Here is a 17,624-nt window from a genome sequence, read left to right as displayed (position 1 = left end):
TCTGCGCCAATCAGATGGTCTCTATGTACAGCACTGCGGAATATGCTGGCTCTATACAAATAAATGTAAATTGTCTAGAATACAAAATGAATTGAGAATCGCAGGCCACAATAGATGAATGGAAGATGTAGCTGACGTTTTGGCTATTCCACACGATAAACACTTTAGTGAATAAATTTACATATAAGATATAGTGAGGGCTCTGCTGGAGACATGGTCAGGGTTTATTGTCACTTATGGAGTATTTATTTTTAAACAATAACCACAGATCATTTGTGTACCATGTAAATCCCTTAGATCAAATACAAAGTATTGTGTTTACACAGACTGATTTCCAAATACATTTATTGCGTTTAAAGACATGTTACTGGGAGTTTTATTGCTTTGGAGCTCTGTGATACACTCAACAAAAACAATCATTCTGAGCTTCTTGTAAATAGGGACATTAGCATAGAAAACAGAGATTTTGGAGTCAGCGATTAATTATTCTCCAGAAAGAAGCGGACTTAGAATCCTTGGTGTGTGATTTATTGTATTTATAATAATTACATAATATTCTTATTTCATTTAATTATTTTCTTTGTCCAGGAAGCATTCATCAGTCCGAAAGCTCTTACAATCAATCTTTTTACAACACGATGGTCACACCAAAATTCTCTGCATCCTCTATGCCATCGCCTACCAAACATTATGAAAGCATTAAGGTAAATTTAGGAAATATGTGTCCTGTTAATCACTTCTCGTTCTGTCCTCTGGCCTCGTAGCTTGAGTCTGAATATTGCATTTTTATACTTTAAAACACATTGTGATTGCACTGAGCAGAACTTGCTTTTTTTTTTTAACCTATTTTAGAATGTTCCAAACTTACATCATTCCTTGCACCCCTGGCACTGCCAGCTCTAAGGGCTACAATAAAAATAGCTATACTAGTGACCATAATTCTATTTTTCTTATCTAAAAACTGTCTGAGAGCGTCTCCCTTCTTCCTGAACACAAAACAGAAACTAATAGCAGCCAGCATTCCAGCAGGATTTAATAAACACTGCATTAAGGGAAACCTAATACCAGTCCCCAGCAGCCCCTCTGTGTGACCTCAAGATAATCCCATGACCTCCTACAAAAGAGTGCATTCCACAGCAATGGAATTCTATTCACACTGTGTGATCAGGGAAGAGTCACTAGTTCCCTTTGAGAACGCTGGTCTTGTAGTAGAGGGTTCATTAAATATGAAATTGTTTACACAACAGGTTAAAAATTGTAAACGATAACAACCAGGCAAGACTTTGTCAGGACCTCCACTTTGGGAAACAAAATATTTGCTGGTTTCCTCGAGTAATTTATTTAATTTATTGTGTAGTATAATCTTCTGAGTGCTGGCGAATGAATGACTTGCACAACTTGCATAACGCACCTGTAGGTCCTGGTTTCAGCGCAATAAAGGCGGTGGGGAGATATTTTTGGATGTGCATAAGTCATTTAAGCATTTCCTGAATATGTTGTCAGTAAAACTCAGTTTACTGCTTCCCCAGCCTACAAGTAAAATAACAAAGCAAACAATCTGGAAGAATTGTATTACGTTTAACCATTGAATGTATATTTTATGTCACAGCACATATATGTTTGTAATTTGGCTATACTTTCTGTTTTACCCTGGGCACTGAATAACCAGAGGTTTACCCTATGTCCATGTATTTGTTCCTAGAAGGTTGTTGGAAATGAGAACGGGTGGAATAGAAGTCACGGAACCTATGTCCAGTGGAAGGCTGGGTCTGACATTACAAGCTCTCGGCACCCCACACTCCGGAGGGAGATTTCTCCTGAAAGAAGAGCAGATGTGACTTTATATGACATCAAGAGTAATTTGGGGACAGGCCAACGGTACACGGAGAACAAATATTACGGCACATCTAATGTACGTACTGCCCGCTCAGAAATTGTAGGGGACAGTAAATATGGCAGGCCACGTCAGAGTGTCGCTAGGGGATTGTCCCAGTTAGACGGTCGTTATGATTCAGTATTTCTAACCAACGCTCTGACGAGCCCAGCTTCACCGATCTACCAGCAGTCAAGGAATAGCCGGAGTATGACCAACCTCAATGAAAGTGAGATGTACCATATGCAATCAAACCCAGTTGGTCAGGCAAGGCCTCCACCAAGGACTCCCTCAAACAAAGGTCAAACCATGAGGTCCAAGTGGCAGCAAAGTACAGTGAGAACTGTGTACAGTGGAAGGGAGTCTGCGGGAAGTGGTGGAATGGATTTAGGAGGACGCAGGACTGCCATGACAGCTGGAATTGCTGCTGCCAGTGCTGGAGGAATGATACAAGGGACAGAAACTCAAGTAGGGTGAGTGAACAATCATGTAATCATTTAATATACTCAAGTAATGTTGATCCCTTACGCCCATAGGCAATGGTGGGCTTGAGCTTGGCATGGCATCATGGTGTGACTAAATTCCCATTATTATTTTCCAAGTGTGTGTTTTTGTGTCTGTGCCCTTTCTTTCTGCTATGGGTGGTGAATAGTTAAATTATTGTAGTATACATTTTTTCATTTTTATATAATTCTTGTTTGCCATGTTGCAATGACGGTTTTGCCTTTTTTTTCTATTTAATTTATTATTTAATTTAAATAAATATATATTTTTTATGTGTTTCATCAGAAATGCGCCGACAGCTGGCGAGATTGATATGACACTGGACAGGGCGATAAATCTGTTGCTGGATGAGAGTTCCCAGGACTATTGGATCATTACTGCAGCGAGTTTCATTCAACACGAATGCTTCCAGAAGATGGAAGCCAGGAGGCGGGTGAGTTATTATATGACTCTAAGTCGCCATAACAGGTGGCCCTGCTACATTGTTGAATTAAAGCTGATAACTTGCATCATAGAATGTCGTTCAGGGGAGCTATCGTAAGCTCTCCCTGGGGTCCAGTAACGCAAGCTCCTACCTCTAAAGCTCCCGCATCCAGCTGTGAGGATGCAGGGTACAGTGCCTGGAGGTCCCCAGGTAAACCGTTAGGCCATTAGAAACAGTTTGACTGCTCACATTGGAGAGCGCTGTTGATGCTGCGGCGCTTGGAATTTCCTTTAAGATGAAATCACTCAAACATGGCTTTATAATCCAAAATCACTCTTTCATTCTTACTGCTTGAGCAGAACGCTGACTTCACCACATAATCTCTTTACCAAGGGCTAACCGTCAAGACAAATTACGAACATTTCTCTCTGTGCTATCGAGACAAGGAATCTCACACTGCGATAGTAGTAGCAATGAAGAATTGTTCCTTATATAAAATGTGAAAGTGTTACATGGTCATTCTCCTCACTTTGTCACAATCCTGCTCTGAAGTTCTCTAATCGCACATCAAAATGTAGGCAGTTTTAGAGATGCGGGGTGCATTATTCTCGATAGCTGGTCAAACACTAAATCTTCCCACATAGTCCACGAGACTGTGCGTCACACGGCGGAGGCGTTATAAACAGAACTGTGAAAGGTTGTACTTTCACGTAGCTGAATTGTTACGCCAAGTACTATAACGTTTCCACACATTTGACATGGTCATGGTGCCTGCATTGAGTCATCATTAGCCAGCCCAAAACAAGAGGCCCTGGCTTACTAATGTCAATTCTGCGCATCTGTGGTATATATTGTGAACACGCACAGCATGCTGGCGACAGACCGCCAATAGCAGTACAGAACCGCCTCTGTCCTCCCCACAGCCCGCCATCCCTGCCTGACACCCAACATCACAATGGGAGGATTGGGCTGCTGACAGGACTTGGCTTTGGGGTCAGAAAGGAAGAAGAGATTTAGATATATTATTTTTCCTTCCACTTATGACGCTGGAACCATATTAGGAGGTAGGAAATGTATTTTTTTATTAATTACCATATTATATTTTTCATTCCATGCCTTGTAAACAAAATGCAGAACAAACTCTACAAATGTGCGGAGTAATTTTCGGACGTGTTGGGTGCTTAACCCCTTAAGGACCAAACTTCTGGAATAAAAGGGAATCATGACATGTCACACATGTCATGTGTCCTTAAGGGGTTAAAGGATTATTTAACCTGCATCTAATGGTCATCTCACTGTCAGTTCTTTTTTATTTATTTATTTTTTAATATGTTTTTATTAAGATGGATTTTTTTTTATATCATATACAGAAAGGGAAAAGTAGAATAAGTATTCAGTCTCCATATAGAGTTTAGTACTCAGTCTCCATATCGAGCTTAGTATGCAGTCTCCATATCGAGTTTAGTATGCAGTCTCCATATCGAGTTTAGTATTCAGTCTCCATATCGAGTTTAGTATGCAGTCTCCATATCGAGCTTAGTATGCAGTCTCCATATCGAGTTTAGTATTCAGTCTCCATATCGAGCTTAGTATGCAGTCTCCATATCGAGTTTAGTATTCAGTCTCCATATCGGGTTTAGTATTCAGTCTCCATATCGAGTTTAGTATGCAGTCTCCATATAGAGTTTAGTATGCAGTCTCCATATCGAGTTTAGTATGCAGTCTCCATATCGAGTTTAGTATGCAGTCTACATATCGAGTTTAGTATGCAGTCTCCATATCGAGTTTAGTATGCAGTCTCTATATCGAGCTTAGTATGCAGTCTCCATATCGAGTTTAGTATGCAGTCTCCATATCGAGTTTAGTATTCAGTCTCTATATCGAGTTTAGTATGCAGTCTCCATATCGAGTTTAGTATGCAGTCTCTATATCGAGTTTAGTATGCAGTCTCCATATCGAGTTTAGTATGCAGTCTCTATATCGAGTTTAGTATGCAGTCTCCATATCGAGTTTAGTATGCAGTCTCCATATCGAGTTTAGTATTCAGTCTCTATATCGAGTTTAGTATGCAGTCTCAATATCGAGCTTAGTATGCAGTCTCTATATCGAGTTTAGTATGCAGTCTCCATATCGAGTTTAGTATGCAGTCTCCATATCGAGTTTAGTATGCAGTCTCCATATCGAGTTTAGTATGCAGTCTCCATATCGGGTTTAGTATGCAGTCTCCATATCGAGTTTAGTATTCAGTCTCTATATCGAGTTTAGTATGCAGTCTCCATATCGAGATTAGTATGCAGTCTCCATATCGAGTTTAGTAGGCAGTCTCCATATCGAGTTTAGTATTCAGTCTCTATATCGAGTTTAGTATGCAGTCTCCATATCGAGTTTAGTATGCAGTCTCCATATCGAGTTTAGTATGCAGTCTCCATATCGAGTTTAGTATGCAGTCTCCATATCGAGTTTAGTATTCAGTCTCCATATCGGGTTTAGTATTCAGTCTCCCATCATCTCACTGTCCTTTCATTACTTGGGATCAACAGAAAGCCACGCTGTACAATGCTCTCATTATTTTATAAATTCCTTTTCTTAATGTTAGACTGAATTAATAAAAGAATCACTTGGATTTCACTGGTGGAGCCTTTGGGGGTTATTTACTAAACAGTGGTTCATAGCTGGGACATTGCTGGGTCTGCGATTCAGGAAACCTTGATGAGCCTTATAGTAAGCACATGCTGCAACGCTAGGTATTTAATGTGATCCCGCCACACTACGTAACTAATAGCGAGCATGGCCGATTTACCCTCCTTGCTGCCCCAAAGTCAGGTTCCTCAATACGCCCCCCACGGACCCTTCAATTATACTTATATATCAAGGCATGTTTTGTGTGCAAGCTGTGCTAATGCAGCATAAAAGGGGAAACAGAGTAGAACAGACAGGAGATAATTTATTAAAAACCAAACTGAGCATTAACCTGCTCATTGCCCTGGTCTTGTCTTGGTGTGTGGAGTGTCCCTTTAAAAGAACGAAGCTATCATTGGGTTTGTACAGTTCTAAGCCTGTGCTGATTAGTTTCATATGACTAGAATTTCACAAGATCCAACAATCTTTGTCTGACTCTAACTCACACAATGGCTTGGGCGAGGCAGAGATTAATTACTTTTATTTAAGAAATAATCCTGATAAAATTCTACTCATAAGATTTAGACTTGAAGCTCTGAATTCATTGTACAGAGAGTAATCGGGAAATAAATATCTGGAGGTTTAAAAAAGACATTCTAGATATTTTTTTTAAAAATCTTTCTTCTTTAGTAAAAGCCAAGATTAAAAAAAATAGATTATCTGAGCGGAAAAAATAGCAGAGCTATGAATTGTTTTGTTTTATCCCTTATAAAATGTCCACATTCCCAGCTTCATATAAAATATAGGATTTTCAGCTCAAGCGGTACGAGCTAGATAGGTAACCGTAATTAAAGATATATATATATTGGTTTGTTGTGATTTGGATATTAGTTAGCTTGTTTGTTTGAAGTGAATTCTAATAAATAGAATATATCTGCACTATTTAAAAAGAAAAAAATGGGGAATATTTATAGAAACAAATAACACTCAGCAGCCGTATTCAAATCCCATGTTTTCACAAATTTGTGTGAGGTGAGTTGAGATGAGATACACTCTGGCAGTGATATAATCTCATTCCAGGGCAGTGGAAGCAAGCCTTTTCGTAGTATTGTGCCAAAACGAAATCTTGAAGTCCCTTGGTGTGCCGGCCCTATTTTTTTTTTTTTATTCTTTATTTTGGCAGTTAACACGATATAGACATTGCGTGTGGTACATTGGATAAGGCATATCATTACTTTTAACCATTCGCTTGCATTTGGTAAGTGATCGATGTTGCCGGCAGTTTTTATTATTTAAAGTGATGTGGCTTGATATCGCCATGATCCTGCCTCGGGCGGTGGTTGTAGTGGGTGTAAGTGTTAAGGTCAGGTATGGCTGTGTGTTAGCAGAGAATGAGACGTATTGTGTTGTATGTCAAGAGCGGACTGGATGCTGTGAGGATACAGCTCCCCGTAGTGGAGTGGGTGTAAGTGGTTACTAACATGGAGCTGGGGGGGGTAGGTTGTCCTTAAGGAGCTAGTGTTCCCGGTCTTGGCCCATTTAGGCCTGGGAGGTGGTGGCGATGGGTATGGTTTTTCCCCATTGTCGGTGTACTCCGTGGTTTGCAGCATGTTGTCCTCGTGGTGTGTGAAACATAAACATACGGGTATACAATATAAACGGTATTGCATTAGAACAATATTACGTAGATATATATATAACATATACTTTGTCAACTGGATATTTGCGTGAGGCTGGCCCTGTGTGGTGCCTGTGCCTTGAAAAAGGGAGAAGCAAGTTTTTAAATAAAAATACATAAAAGAAAACTTGTGAATTGCTAGAGTCAGGTAGTTGCCCGGCTGGGTACCGGAATAAACGGGTTGCCGGAATAAACGGGACAGTGTTAGCCAGGTCCCAAGTTGTTGGTGCAGGCGTTGCGGTGTGGTCCAGGCCCAGGGTGGTCAGGGCTGCCGCTATCTCCGATGACTCCGCCACCTTGATCTCCATGTTCTGGTGCTGTATAATCAGCGCTCGTGGTGGACCCCAGCGATATTTGATTCCTTTTGCTGATAGTATGGATGTGAGTGGTCGTAGTGTCTTCCGCCACTGTAGGGTCGGGCGGGAGAGATCTGAGTAGAATGTAATGTCCATTTCCTCGAAGCGGAGTGGAGGTTTCCCCCTCACTGCATTCATGATGGCTGCTTTATCTTGGCCATTTTGGAACTTGACCAGTAGGTCGCTAGTGTTAGAGGCTGCTGCTGCAGGAGGCTTAGGGAGCCGATCACCCCCTCCAGTATAATGCCCTTCGCTTGTTTGGTAGAGAGCAGGGCTGTGAAGAGCCTGCGCAGGCAGTGTGGTAGTTCTGCCTGTGTGATAGTATCTGAGAGGCCTCTTATTTTCAGGTGTTTCCACCTTCTTTTGTCCTCCATTGCTGCAATCTGGTGGCTCAGAGTGGTGTGAGCTGTAGTGAGGGTGCCTATCTGGTTCTGCAGCTCCTGAATGTGGGCTGCATGTGTTGTAGTGATCTGTTCTATTGCGCTTAGGCGCCCATTGAACCCCTTGAGGTCTTCTCTCACCTGTGAGATTTCTGAGGATAAGCTTTGATGGAGGTGTGTGTGTAAATATATATAAACTGATTTACAATGGCGTTAGTTATTTATTTGGCCAAGGGCAACACTCAGAACAAGAAAAACCTGCTGTATTCCGATTTGATATGCAATTGAATGTAATATAGTGCGGAGTGTGATAAATTGCAAAGAGTGCTAAGATGGCGGGGGACTTCAAAGCACACCTTTATATTAACTCCACGATGATTAACTTTGGCATATCGATGTTCGTAAAATATGTTTCTCATGATTCACAGATTTTCTGCATAATGGGAAATGTAGTTCACAAACTCCAAGATTAACCCTCCATGCTTTCTAAAATCAAACTGTACACATGCATTGTTATTCCATGCCATTAATGTACCTGTCGCTCTGTCAGGTCTACGCCCTAGGTGGGATTCCTAGACTCCTACGACTCCTGAACAATGACAATGAGGAGGTGCAGCGGGCGTCGTGTGCCGCTCTCAGAAACCTTGTGTTTGAGGACAATGACAACAAACTGGAAGTGTGTGAACAAAACGGCATGCCCGCGATCCTCAGACTGCTCAAGGAAACCCGTGACTTGGAGACAAAGAGGCAAATCACAGGTAGGCAATCACCGCGCATGGAAATCATTAATCACACTGAAAAACTGGAAAATTCAGTGCCGCTAATCATATCACAACAGATATCAGTGAATTGCTTTTCCTTAATTCACGGCCAGGTTAGCCATCACTGTTTAGCGAACAAACCCTTAATTTTTCAGATTTTTCATTTGCATAAATGCCTTAGTTATATATTGTGAAAGTGAGCTATAGTACAAATCACATGACTTCGTAATAGTTCATTGACAACAGAAATATCGTTATCTGGTTATCATACAAAAAACTTTGTGTCAGTGGTTTTGGTGCTTGATTTTTTTTGTGTTTAGGTTTTGTCCCTCCTTTGTGTGTTTTAAACAGATAATGTCATTGTGCAATTTTGATGAATTAGCTTTTCTTCTCTTCTCTCAAAACATAGTAACTGTGTAATACAAATATTTAGGAAACAACATAAAAAAAATATCTAACCGGCTTATTTGATTCATTGAGAATGTTAGTGTGTTTGTTTAATGATTGCCTGTTATCTTGATTAGATGCTCCTGTGAACCAGCTGTTTCAGCATGTTTTTTAGATTACCCATATCTTAACATTCCAAGGCTGATTCACTAATGTTATCTGCTTGGCCTAGACATAGTTTACTAATGATTCCCCTATAAACATGTCCCTAATGCAGACTGTTTCTGAGAGTCTCCCATACTTTGTAAATCTTGCTTTCCTGCGTTCATGAAGAAAGCACTGTATTTCTTAATACTACGATGGCGGCTTCATGCTTACAGTATCTCTCATTCTAAGATAAGACATACAATAATTAGTTTGCAAACTGTGGGATGGTTGTTTTTGGAAGGTTTGGATGTCGTGGGACCATTTCACTATAAGTACTGTTTGATTTTTGTGAACAAGTGGAGTAAGAGAGTTCTCTATAATTGTGCTATACATTTATTTAAGAAAGTTGAAGAATGTCTGTTATATTTGAGGGTTTTTTAACTCTACCATATAAATCATGCTTAATACACTGCTAGCTATCTGTGAGCAGTACTTTCTGATTGATGACTTGAGACTTATTGCAATTATAACTTTGTGGCATCTTCTACTCTCTCAGTATACCCCTGGGTTTACCATTCCCTGACAGTGCCTGCTATTTTTTATCTATCAGTCAAGTTTGTAATTTAAACATGACAAGAACAGGCCCACCACGCTCTAATATCCAATAAATTCGAGCTGAGCTGATCAAATTGGCAATGTGTTGACCACTTACGGTTTGAGGAAGACTCTTAGATGTTCAAAAGATTCCAGCATTAATACCCAAAATTTTTATTTGGAGTACTCTTAGGCTGGTTATATTGTACCGTTTGTGTCAGAACCACCAGATGTTTTGTGTTACCACCTTTAGTAAGTGCTCAACTTTCTCTAAACAGTGAGGTTTGTAATTTGAGGCTGACAAAACCACCGCCAACTCTTTGCTTACTCTACAGCCTTGACCTTCCTCCCCTCCCTTTGATGGTTGGGTGTTATTCCAGTCCTCCTGGACTAACCAGGAACCCTGACCAGAACCCTGACCTCATCAGTCCATACCTACCTGGACCCATCTATTAGATGCCAGAGCAGGTATACTGCTGGCTTACAATAGGCATGAGCCAAAGGCAGCGTTCTCAACCACACATCCAAACCCACAGCCACTCAATAGCAGAGAGAGAGGAGAGCAGCACGTGGGACCAAGACTATACTTGAATGGCCTCCAGTAGGACATACCTTTTGGTGGTGCCTATACATGTGAACTGTCAATGAACCCCTCATATAGGAGTAGAGATATATTTGTGTTTATGTTGTTTTCATGAAGTGAATAATGTACCACTGATGACATTAGACCTTTTGGTATTATTGTTGGGTATCTCATATTCTTTTAGTGAAGCTTAGAGACACTTAATTGTGTTTTTCAGGAAATGGGGTTCACACATTAATGACGTACTCTATGTTTTCCTTTTATTTTTAAATTTCCTTTCTTTTTCTTTTTTTATATTTTTACTTTCCATCTGCAGTCAAGTAAAAGAAACCCTGCTGCTTATTATAATATTAGCTTTGTAAAGGTAACTAGGTAAACTCACTGAGATATTTGTACTTTGTGTCTACTTCTACTCAATGGAAATCCTCTCCCTTTGTGCCACGCTGTGGAGAATGTTGGTGCTATTAAATGTAATATACGTTTGTGTCTGTAGGTTTACTTTGGAACTTGTCATCCAATGACCAGCTGAAGCCTGTGCTGATCCGAGATGCCTTGAATCCACTTACCAAGAACATTGTTATCCCCAGCTCCGGGTGGAAAGAAGGAGAGAACCCAAAAAATGAAATTTTAACAGATTCAGACATATTCTACAATGCCACTGGATGCCTGAGGTAAGCACTCCCTCTGCCTGGGTACGGCCTGCCGTATTTATAACCAAGTACAAATTCATATATCACACTATCAGGGGCCATGCCGGTCAGCCGTGTGCAATGTTTTATCCATAGAGCAGCTTACACAGGGTAGAAAGTATAATTGGCTTAGTCTGAGATCTCAAGGTCCCTGTGTGGTCCTGTTTGGGAGCCATGTGTGGCCCTCCCTAGGACCTTTGTGTTAGACCTTGTGTTGTTGTCCTTGCACACTTTGTGTAACCACTCTGGCTGTCTTTGACGTCATACTTTGTGTAGCGCATTAAATGTATTGGAATAAAATGTGGGGGATACTTTGTATTCAGTTACCTTATCTTTATAAATTGAAGTATACCAATAATTAGGAACACTTGGATTTTATGTGACCCAAGCACTCTACGTCCTCAATGGCCCAATCGTCTCTTGATCTTAAATGACAGAAATGTATTCCTCTGTTTCACTGCGCGCACGCTTAGCTGAGGATGCTGCGATATAATCTCACAATTTAGCTTCCTCATCGACCAGAAGAGTTTTTTTGTCTTTGACTTTTTCATCTTTCAGCTATGCAGAAGTGTTACTTACGGTGCGTGCGCATGTGTGTGTATTTATTTGTGTGTATTCCTCATTCCCTGCTCCTGTACCAAAGCCTGGTAGTCTGAGGATTCTGCTCAGTATCTTAGCTGTTCCTAGAGCGGCATCTTCTGACCGTGATCTCAGATCTCCCACCTGGAATCTGTTGAAGCCGTTCCCCCAACTTAGGAGTCACATCCCTGAGAGTTCCTATCATAACTGGGACTACTACTGCCTTGACTTTCCACATCCTTTCTAGCTCTTCTTTCAGTCCTTAGTGTTTGTCCATCTTCTCATGTCCCTTTTTGCTGATGTTATGGTCACCGGATATCGCCACATCCACCACTACTGTGGTCTTCTGTTTCTTGTCTACCATCACAATGTCAGGTTGGTTGGTCAGTACTTTCTTGTCTGTCTGGATCTGAAAGTCCCACAGGATCTTAGCCCAGTCATTCTATACAACCCTTTATCTCCTATTTGGCAGGTCCTCCTTTTCTGCACACTCTATCTATTAAAGTCTCAGGCATGATGAACGGCTAAGGGAATATATATATTATATAATATTTTATTAAAGGGACACTATAGTCATATGAACAACTTTAGCTTAATGAAGCAGTTTTGGTGTATAGAACATGCCCTTGCAGCCTCAATGCTCAATCCTCTGCCATTTAGGCGTTAAATCCCTTTGTTTATGAACCCTAGTCACACCTCCCTGTATGTGACTTGCACAGCCTTCCATAAACACTTCCTGTAAAGAGAGCCCTATTTAGGCTTTCTTTATTGCAAGTTCTGTTTAATTAAGATTTTCTTATCCCCTGCTATGTTAATAGCTTGCTAGACCCTGCAAGAGTCTCCTGTATGTGATTAAAGTTCAATTTAGAGATTGAGATACAATTATTTAAGGTAAATTACATCTGTTTGAAAGTGAAACCAGTTTTTATTTTTTCATGCAGGCTCTGTCAATCATAGCCAGGGGAGGTGTGGCTATGGCTGCATAAACAGAAACAAAGTGATTTAACTCCTAAATGACAGTGAATTGAGCAGTGAAATTGCAGGGGAATGATCTATACACTAAAACTGCTTTATTTAGCTAAAGTAATTTAGGTGACTATAGTGTTCCTTTAATGATTTCATGGGATGTTAATACAAACTGCTAAACAAGTCTCCACAGGTAAAACATATCTTATATCTTTAGTCATCTATAATTGTATTACTACTTTATTTTTGTCAATCTCTTTTTTTACTGAGGCATATTTGATTTACAATACTTGTAGAAGGGAGGTAGAGCATGAATGTACATATATAGCCAGGTTTAGCATATGTAAAATGCATGAAATAAACACATGAAAATTAACTCCTGAGAAATGTAGCCTCATTTTCAAATAAGAAAAACAATAAACAGGCTAAGTAAGCAAGAGTGAAGCACAATGAAGTTAACTAGTTAGGTCATGTCTGCATGAGTAGATTCTTAGGCTGAAGAGTGCAGGGCGCCTCTATGTTCTAAGTGGGCATTATATGCCACGCTATGCTATCACGGTCGGTGTTGGTGAGCAGTGGAGAGTCTGGCTGTTTTAGCTGCCGGCCGACTTTTAACCCCATCTCAAGAGTATGTCTAGTAGCTGAAGGGAACAGTCGTGGGTTAGCGCAGTTGCCACTGTGCCTCCCTTGCCTCTTGGGTAGTTCTGAATTAGTGTAGCTGAAGAGGCTGTGGTGGTCTGCGCTTGTTAGTGTGGCTGTGACTGTGTGTTGTTTCCGTTGCTCTGACAACCCCTAACCAGGGGGACCACGGGGGAGTTACCTACCGCCTGAGATGATGTGAGAGTGCCAATTGCACTAGGGTGCCGCTATATGTCATGTTAACATATGCTCCAGAAGAATACTTGTATAACAACATGAACTAACACAAAAATTTAAACTGTGAAGATTTTACGGAGTAACCGTATCTGGGCCCCACTGGACTGGAACAGTTTAGGTGTTAACTCCCGAGTTCCCTCTCGTGCAGGGGATAAAAGGCGTGGAGCGTGCTGGTTTCCAGGTATGGCTGGTTTCCCGGTTGGAGTCCCAGTGTTTGGAGGAAGTGGTTCGCATCTGCTGATGCTGTACAGCGGATGGTGCTACCATTCTTTTCCACTGTAAGGGCTCTTGGTAGGGTCCATCGGTATTCTACTCCTGCGTTACTGTGCCAAGGGATTTCCTCCATAGGAGCGTGTTTTTAGTTAAGTCCTGATAAAAGGTAAGCTGAGTGGATTCGAAGTCAAATGGGGACTTTCCCTGAACTGCTGCCATGATTCGGTTTTTGTCAGGCATGGATTGGCATCTGATTATCACTTCTCTAGGAGTTTCCGTTGGTGCTTGCCTGGGTTTATTGATGCAGAAGTACCCCTCCAGAGTTAGCTTTTTGGCCTGTAAGGGAGGCAGTGTTGTGGTGATAAGGAAACAGTGGAAAGCTTGGAGAGGGGGTGACTTTTTAAAAATTATTAATAAAACGGAAATGAATTGGATTTTCGATATGGAAACCCTCTCCCCAAGGGGTCTTATAACTGTATTTGATAAATTTAGAGAGAGATATTTTTATTGTATGTATTTTTGGATAATGAGACTAATGTCTGGTCATAATATATTATCGGTTTTTCTTGTCTTATATGCATCTGTTTTTTTCCTTTCGATATGAGTCCATTTTATGATTTTATAATATGGCTATTGGGCTCTTATATTACTGTGGACCTGTTTCACACAACAAAAATGGTGTCTTCTAAACTGAATCCGAGGAAGGAGGAAGGAGAGGTAAAAGATAGGAACCTGAAGAAGATTTCGGATGCGTCTGGAACCCATAAGCATTTTTTTCAAGATGGCCGCTGGAACGCATCTGGCGGAACCAGAAGTGATTTGTCGCGTCCATGTGGCCGTCATTATAGTCATTATAACGCCCGCGAGGACCAAAGGAGTACGTCCCCCCATAAGGAAAGCATTGTATACAGGTGGGAAACCCCATTTCCGGTGCCAAAATGGATTTAAAAGATTGATGGGACATAGGAGAGTTTATGCACCCGAGGAAGACGCAAGAGGAGCGTTGAAATGCGTTGTGCTATAAATGTTGGATTGTGGCATTCCAGTTACCTTGATGTAAGGTTTTTATGGGTGTTATAATACATTTTACCTGCACTATTTTAACTAGGCTTGCCTTTCTCCTGCTTTATTGGAGATCAAGATACTCATCCTATCCAGTGATAGGATTGTGTCACACCAAGGCTATACTACCTGAGCCAGTTACTATTAACAGGCTCAACGAAATGTGAGTGTGATACTTATTAGATCTATTTTATTATGGTTCATTATTGGATTGCCCTAATGAGAGTATGTTTCTCTTCCAATTGCAGTGGCACGTTATAACCTGTATATGGTATAGTTATTTTATATCTCTTTACCACTCAGCACATTTATATAAGTGGTGTCTGATACACAATTGTATATACCTCGCATAGTGTGCTTTTATACACATAGATTTTTTTTTTAATATAAATTATGTAATGTTTGCGCTGTCCACTACCTATATTTCGTACTTAGCAGAACTCCGATGTCTTGGGAGTCTTTCACTGTGCTTGCCTGCGATTTTCGGGATTTTCGGCCCATGGTTTCGTTGGTGAGCGGGTACTCACTGGTAATGTAAGAGTACATGCCGTCGTCCTCCGGTAGCAGTGTTGTGCTGGTGTCGGGCAGTAGGCCTTAACCCCGCGGCGGACTTTCCTGCCCGTTTGTGGGAACAAGAAGGGCATCTGGTTACCGCCTGGGACTCCGGGTCGTGAATGTGAGTGTCTTGGCTCGATTTGTTTGCTATGTGCCGGAGCTCGGGAGATTGGCGTCCATTCAGTTCAAGCGTTAGGCTCCGTCCTGCTCCCTCCCCCAATAATCCTGTTTTTTTTTTTTTAATGTAACCCTATTTTGAAATCCCCAGCCAGTAATATAGTGCAGAGTGAGTGATATGATATCTAGAGGGTGGGTGTTGAGCTGATTACTAATCTAAACAGCAGGACTGAACAGTTAGAACCGGGTGTGAGACCCAGACGCTCCCAAAAATCTGTGTGAATTTAATAAGAAATGCCGCTGACTGTGAGTCTGGGAAAATCAGTGCCAACTCTTCTGGTTGTTCTGGTAAGTCGAGTCCAGTGATGTAGTGCCCGGCATTTTGTGGTGCTTGGCATTGTGTAGTGCACAATAAAACTCTCATTGAGCCTAGATATCACCCGCCAATATAGAAAGCCCCATACAGCGCCCTATAATGAAAGGAATTTCTTTATTGTGAAGACATTCACAAACTGAAGTCTTTCACATAAGAAGACTTTTATTTGAACTTAAATCACAGAAACAAGCAGACCTCGTCTGTGCCCTCCAGGTAACGCCAGTGATTCACAGCCGATGCATTAATTCATGGCATCTGTGTCATTGAGGAGTGTCTCTTAAATACCAGAAAGTTTGCTGAGTTAATGGTATCGCCCCCCTTCACATTAAACACTTTCAGTAAACTGGGAATGGTTTGCGAAAGCTAACCGGTTGGACAATTCTGAGTCCATGTGTCACAGTGAAAGTGTACACAGAATGAAACAGTTTTAAAAAGATTGGTGGCCTCTATTGTCATTACAAAAAGGCACCCAAATTCCATCAAACTGCAGACTTTTTATTAGTGTAAGCAGAGCATGACAACAATGATAAGGACAGCCTGGAGCACCAGTATATTATTTAGATAAATTATCTCATAGGATGTGTGGAGTTCCTATTCGAAACATATTTGGTAATAGATTGTCATATCAATCTATCCTATTCATTAGCATTATCTGGGCTCTTTAGCTAACCGTTATCTGGGCTGTATAGAATGGAATATATTACTCATTTAGCGTTATCTGGGCTGTATAGAAAGGAATATATTACTCATTTAGCGTTATCTGGGCTGTATAGAAAGGAATATATTACTCATTTAGCGTTATCTGGGCTGTATAGAAAGGAATATATCACTCATTTAGAGTTATCTGGGCTGTATAGAAAGGAATATATTACTCATTTAGAGTTATCTGGGCTGTATAGAAAGGAATATATTACTCATTTAGAGTTATCTGGGCTGTATAGAAAGGAATATATTACTCATTTAGAGTTATCTGGGCTGTATAGAAAGGAATATATTACTCATTTAGAGTTATCTGGGCTGTATAGAAAGGAATATATTACTCATTTAGAGTTATCTGGGCTGTATAGAAAGGAATATATTACTCATTTAGCGTTAGCCCGAAAACAGTCCTAAAACCCTTATTTTGATATAAAGCAAAGAATTGCCTGAAATTGTAAAACCCAAAGAAAAGAAATTTTATGTTACAACTTTGAGTCCCTAATTGGGTATACATATATAAGACAAAAATAAAGAAAGAAGGTTATCTGGGCTGTATAGAGTGGAAAGTCATACTAATTTAGTGTTAGCCGTGTTCTATAGAATCAGATGTCCTACTCATTTAGCATTTTCTGGGCTCTATAGAATGAGCAATCCTCCTCATTTAGCGTGAGTGCATATAAAATGAAATGTCCTACTCATTTCATGTCTGGATTGTTTTTTAGGTTGAAGTGCTCTGTGAAATGGTTACAGATTGAAGGCCGAGCATTAAATACAATATATAGGCTTTAAATCTGGTTCTCTGCCCTCGATTTGTTACATCGTGATAAGGTACAATAATTTGTCTTTAACAAGAAACCGAACCAACATATTTAAATCCTCGATGCAATCTGTACGTAATACATTTGTTAGGGGGATGTATATTGATAGACTTGAATTGGGTTTGCCCTGGGATCTCCAGCTCTGTCTGGTTGGGGTGAGTGCTATATATCGTAACCCCTCCATCCCTAACACTGCTCCAAAAATTATATTCTACAACAGTTTGCGTGTTGGTCATCCCATCCCCCATTTTCATGTGTGCCCATTGATGGCTCCTAGCTCTAGCCTGATGAAGACCCTGCTGGGTCAAAACATTGCTGTGTTTTTGCTCTAAATAAAGCAGCTATTTTGGCTTTTATCCTTGAGTGCC

General features: G+C 40.7%; 1 protein-coding gene across 1 annotated transcript in view; it reads left to right on the top strand.

The window, feature by feature from the left end:
* PKP2 (plakophilin 2) overlaps positions 1-17,624 on the top strand; it is a 60,668-nt gene that overhangs the window by 20,251 nt on the left and 22,793 nt on the right. The window contains exons 2-6 of the mRNA XM_063446696.1: positions 589-704; positions 1,703-2,346; positions 2,663-2,810; positions 8,385-8,592; positions 10,800-10,977. Of these exons, the coding sequence (XP_063302766.1) occupies positions 589-704; positions 1,703-2,346; positions 2,663-2,810; positions 8,385-8,592; positions 10,800-10,977 (1,294 nt within the window). The remainder of the gene's footprint in view (positions 1-588; positions 705-1,702; positions 2,347-2,662; positions 2,811-8,384; positions 8,593-10,799; positions 10,978-17,624) is intronic.

Source organism: Pelobates fuscus, chromosome 3 (assembly GCF_036172605.1).
Source record: "Pelobates fuscus isolate aPelFus1 chromosome 3, aPelFus1.pri, whole genome shotgun sequence".
Classification (NCBI taxonomy): domain Eukaryota; kingdom Metazoa; phylum Chordata; class Amphibia; order Anura; family Pelobatidae; genus Pelobates; species Pelobates fuscus.
The sequence above is the reverse complement of the archived record's forward strand: the minus strand, read 5'-3'. Positions and strand labels throughout refer to the sequence as shown.